The following is a 4,824-nucleotide window of genomic DNA, read 5'->3' as shown; positions in this document are numbered from 1 at the left end:
CCACACTCTAGCCGAGATGCATGCTAAATAAATTCCAAAACTGTATTGAAAGTTGTTTGTGTATGAGATGTAAAATTTACACCTGATTATAAGACAAAAATTTGGTTTGGAAAAGAGTTGCCAAAATAGGACTATGATACCAAGTTCTCTTTGTCTTACCATTCGATGGGCGTGCCATTGGGCCTAAACTAATGAGGGAAGTTACCTGTGCCTTTGAATGAAATGAAGTTTCTTCCACTACTAGCCGCATTTGTATGCAAATAAGCATGGCCTAGAACCTTGTGCATTTTACAAGGGGAACAACAGAGTGGAATTTGGACCAAGTGGCCTTCGTATGAAATTCATTCCCATGGTTATACAAAACATAGAAATGAGTTAAAAAGGTGGTGCCAAATGGTGTGAAGTCATTAGAAAAATGTTAAAGAAAGCTTTAGCATGTAGAAGCAAAGTGCATGAATGGCATATTTCGATGCATTGAATTTTGGATTCCCAAAAAAATGGTAATGTGTGCTACATTATTTACAAATCATAGTGACTCCATGCCAAAGGAGGAAACAACCCCATGAAGAGTGATGGCATATTTCCATAGATTGACAAAAAAATTATAATGTGTGCTACATTATTTTCAAATTGTAGTGATTCCATTCGAAAGGAGGAAACAACCCCAAGAAGAGTTTTAAAACTTTCCTTTAAATAGTTTCTTCCAATGCCAAATGAAAGCTAGATTTATTGGAGAAAATTGGCATTGAGAAGGAAGAAACTTTTTAACTTTTTGAAGGATGTCACCTGAAAAATGGGAGCATATGCTCTATGGATGTTGGGATCATCATCAAAAGAGGGGCCTGCACAGCAAATGCCAACAAAGCAATTGGTGAAATCTCTAACTAGGAACTAGAAGCTAACATAATCTGCTAGTCTTTTGATGCTATCAAGTGAGTGGCATATTATGTTAGGAGCTTTCTTTCTCTCGGCTTTTGAAATAGAAGTCTATTTAGGGTGAAGATGGTGTGAAGGGTTACCATCCTAGGTGGCCCAATAGGAGGGAGAGGCCTGGACACTGACGGAGAAGATTTGTGTGGAGTCTCACAAAGGAAGATTTGTGTGGAGTCTCACAAAGCCCACCCCCTCGATGGTCAACTCCTCGAGCCGCTACTACAAGATTGAGCCGCTACTACAAGATTGGCCCATTCATCTCCTCCAACTCCTACACCAATCAAAGGTGATGACATAAATTAAGAGAGTGCTCACACCGAGATGGTGTGAAGCATCACACTAGAGTGCCATTCTCCAATTCTATTTCCTCCTACCCTCCATTTCCTACTAACCAGCTAAGGATGTTGCAATACAAAAAGCAGCTTAATAACAAATCGAAGAATCAAAGCAGTTAATCTCTCCATGTTCCAACGAAGAATCGAAGCAAGCTTAAACGAATCGGAACGCACCTGAATTGCACACAACGAGTGATTGAGTGACTGCTGCTGCTGGCTATGGCGATCGCCAGTTGCAATGCAAGGGAAACACGAGTAATTTCCCAAAGCTTTGAAGCTTTCTCCTCCTCTGCAATCGATCCCTCTCCGCCAGACAACGAGAGATTGAGATTGAGTGACTTCTGCTTGCAGCTGCTGGCTATGGCGATCGCAAGCTTGAAACAGGAGCAATTCAATTTCCCAAGCTTTGAAGCTTTCTCCTCTTCCGCAATTGATCGATCGGAGGAGTTTATGAGCTCGACAAGCATCAATTGGAAATTCGTTCGACTATCTATCCGGCGTGAGGCTTGGTGATCCAAGATTTCTGTCCGAATCCCAAATGTCCCAGCAAAACCCACACATGCGTGAGCAGCTCGCCTCCCCTCGCCAGCTGCTCTGTGTGTGGATGCGCATTCTCTGCAATGGCGATGTATATCAGAATGTCCACCCACACTTCCGCCAGCTTCTTCCACCTCTCTTCCATCGGATACCTCTCTATCAGCGTCCTCCCTAGCAACACCCCTGGATCGATCGTCTCCCTCCTCGCCCTCGTCCTCAGCGACTCCGGATCGCTCGCCTGAGGCAGATAATCCTTCACCAGCGCCGACTCCATCCCATTCGGATGCCGGAGAAAAACCCGCTTCATGTCCTGCTTCATTCGAGCATACAGAGGCAAGCTCACATCGGGATCACCCGGTGTCAGCTTCGGATTTGCCACCATCAGATGCAAACAGTACCTCGACAGCCCGATGCTCACCCGCATCGCGTCCTCTTGCTGATTCCGGAAATTGGATTGGAGTAAATCCATCTCGCACACACTCGTCGCCAAATGCCAACTCAGGACAGCTTCCTCCAATCCTGAGTCGCTGGCAGGAGAGAACTCCGGCCCTATCCTTGCTCCCTCCGCATCGAAAGGGAAGCTCATGCTGCGTGCAATCTGCTCCCGTCTGTGAGCCAGAGTCTGTGGAGTCACGTCTGCAAATTTCTGCGCCATCTTCTCGACCAAGTAATACTGCAGGTTGCTCACATCTATGTCGGCGAGGTTCGAAATGGCTCCCTGCTGCTCCTTCACATCCATTATGCGCCGTATCTGCAAGATTTGGAGGTAATGCCAGCAAACGGAATTCATTGCGTCCACAACGATAGAGCGCTGTCCGATCCTCTGGTGCCAATGGCAACGTTTGGGAGCGCCGACGTAGCGGAAGGCAGTAACGATGGCCCTGACATTGAACCTGTGGAAGCTGTTCCGACGGTGATGCTCCATTGTGCTCTCCACAAGGCGTTTCTCCGTAATGTAGGTGCAGGCAAGCCACACCCTGGTCCAATTCGACCTGGCGACCTTGTAGACTTGCAAGCACTCGAGCAGCAGCGCAATCGTTACAAATAGATGAGTGAGGCCTCCTGCGAGGTGCACGGTGCCGCTCTCGCAGCTGATATGCGAGACATCCACTGCTATGAGGTCCATGGACGCCGCGAAAAGCAGCACCACACTCAAAAGCCGAGTGGCTACCCCAATTCCTTGGTACGATCGGCCTGCCGCGCCTTTGGTAAACACGCCATCAAAGAGAAAACTCAGCTCCATATCAATCACCCTAATAATCTTCAACGGACTCACTTGCGGTCCAGGAAAGAAAATCTGTCTGACCTTTTCGTAATCGTCGTCCTTGTGATGGATGCGCAGGTTAGTGAGGCGCCTCCTGTAGATCTTGAAGAGGGCGTGAGCGAGGCACACATCGTTGATGTAGCGAGCGGCCTTCTTCAGCTCTGGGCAGTTGAGAATATCGTTGTAAGTCACCACCGATTTGTTGTCCCTAAAATCGTATGAAGGATTCTTGCTGTGAAATCCATACCATTCCGCCTCTCCTGAAACCAGTAGCGGATGATGGTGTTGAGTCTCTCCTTCCGGGGCATCTAGCGCCATGAATTTGTAAATGGGGCGCGCAGACTTCACAACTTGGGCTGCGCTGCCGCTCCACAAGCCATAGATCCTCTCGGCGTATTTGAAAACCCCGACCATGTATAACAGCACACCACTAGCGAGGTATTTGTGACAATCACCCGACCTGCTCAGGATATATCCCGCCCCCAGGATCTCCAAGGTCATTTTGAAGCCATGTCTCTGCCAGAGCTCGTTATCCGCGGCGGAAAAGGCGCTGATAGAGTCAGCTGCGCCCAGATGGTAGAGCACGATGGGTGCCCAAAGCGAGAAAACACTGTCGCAACCCGCACCGAGCATGTACCCGATTGCATAGGCGGCCAGTGCGTCCAATCCAATGAAGGATACCCAGATTACCGAGTGCAGCAAGGGGTGAGAGAAGTGTTTTCTCACGAATCCGGCGAAGATGAGGACCATCTGCAGCCCCATTGTGACCAGCACGAGAACTGTGATCTGCCATTCCTTCCACGATTGCAGCAAGTCATCTAAGAACGAATGCCCAGAGGCTGAGCTGGGACAGAGTGCCATGGTAGCTGGGAACTGGAGGGCGGAACATGTAGCTAAGCATGAGAGGGAGGAGTCATGCACAGAGAGGATAGAGAATGTATACCAAAAACCAAGTGGATAAACAGAAGAAGAAGAGAGAAAGAGAAAGAGACAGAGAGGGGCCAAGAGATCGATGGCGTGTGCCTGATGATTGAAAGAGAAGCCTGCTCGAGAAGGAGAGCGTAGTCTGTGGGAGAAGCAAGGATAACAGAACAGAGCTATGGAGGCAGAGAGGTCTACAGTGGTGCAAAAGAGCAGGGGAGGGAAGGGGAGGGAAGTGTAAAGGGCGAAAGCAATCAAAAGGAGCAACGGTCACGAAAGATGGAAAAGGATTCGAATTAGTGTTGGCTAAGAGAGAATCCTGTGAGAGTGACTGTGAGCAAGGGCTGCCTGACAAAAAGGGCAGGCCTTGCTCAGACGTTGCCAAACTAGGAGGAAGAAGAAGTCCGATTTTCAAATCAAAATGGATTGATCATTGCACCTCACAAGGATTGGTCCCAACTGCACATTGGATAGTGGACTTTGGACAGTTTTGGACTACACTATTGAAATCAACCATCAAGGCATAGCTTTTCTTCATCTCAGCAATGCTACCTCGTACCTTGGTCCATTGTAGCCACTTTTGCCCAGCTTGCTTCTTCAAGATGAAATGGGCAATGCAAGAGTAGAATCAACGCTAGCTTATCTTGCATTTTCAAAACGAACAGCTGGGCACAGTGCAAAGCTTGGACTTGGCTACTACTTAGTGTTTGCAGTTTTTTGGACAGTGCAAAACAGCTTGGACACGGCTAATTATAGAGGAGGAGCAGCAGGCAGTGACATTAATGCCTTCACATTTCGCTCACCAAAAACCTGTTTTCGGGCAGATGAAGGCTG

At 48.1% G+C, this 4,824-nt stretch overlaps 1 protein-coding gene across 2 annotated transcripts; it reads right to left on the bottom strand.

Annotated features, from left to right (window-relative positions):
• Nucleotides 1-516: 516 nt before the first annotated feature.
• On the bottom strand, nucleotides 517-4,605 carry LOC147896383 (uncharacterized). 2 transcript variants are annotated; one of them, XM_087382788.1, is made up of 2 exons: nucleotides 1,443-4,605; nucleotides 517-842 (listed from the first exon to the last, which is right to left on the bottom strand). In XM_087382788.1, the coding sequence occupies exon 1, from the start codon at nucleotides 3,928-3,930 to the stop codon at nucleotides 1,759-1,761; it is 2,172 nt and encodes a 723-aa protein (XP_087238914.1). In that variant the 5' UTR covers nucleotides 3,931-4,605; the 3' UTR covers nucleotides 517-842; nucleotides 1,443-1,758. The 2 variants fall into 2 exon arrangements, with proteins under 2 accessions (XP_087238914.1, XP_087238915.1); XM_087382789.1 differs by lacking the exon at nucleotides 517-842 and adding an exon at nucleotides 1,105-1,204.
• Nucleotides 4,606-4,824: the final 219 nt, after the last annotated feature.

Source organism: Dipteris shenzhenensis, chromosome 12 (assembly GCF_047967505.1).
Source record: "Dipteris shenzhenensis isolate YYH24624 ecotype China chromosome 12, Dip_SZ_1.0, whole genome shotgun sequence".
Lineage (NCBI taxonomy): Eukaryota > Viridiplantae > Streptophyta > Polypodiopsida > Gleicheniales > Dipteridaceae > Dipteris > Dipteris shenzhenensis.
Note: the sequence above shows the minus strand (reverse complement) of the source record. Positions and strands in the feature narration are given on the sequence as shown.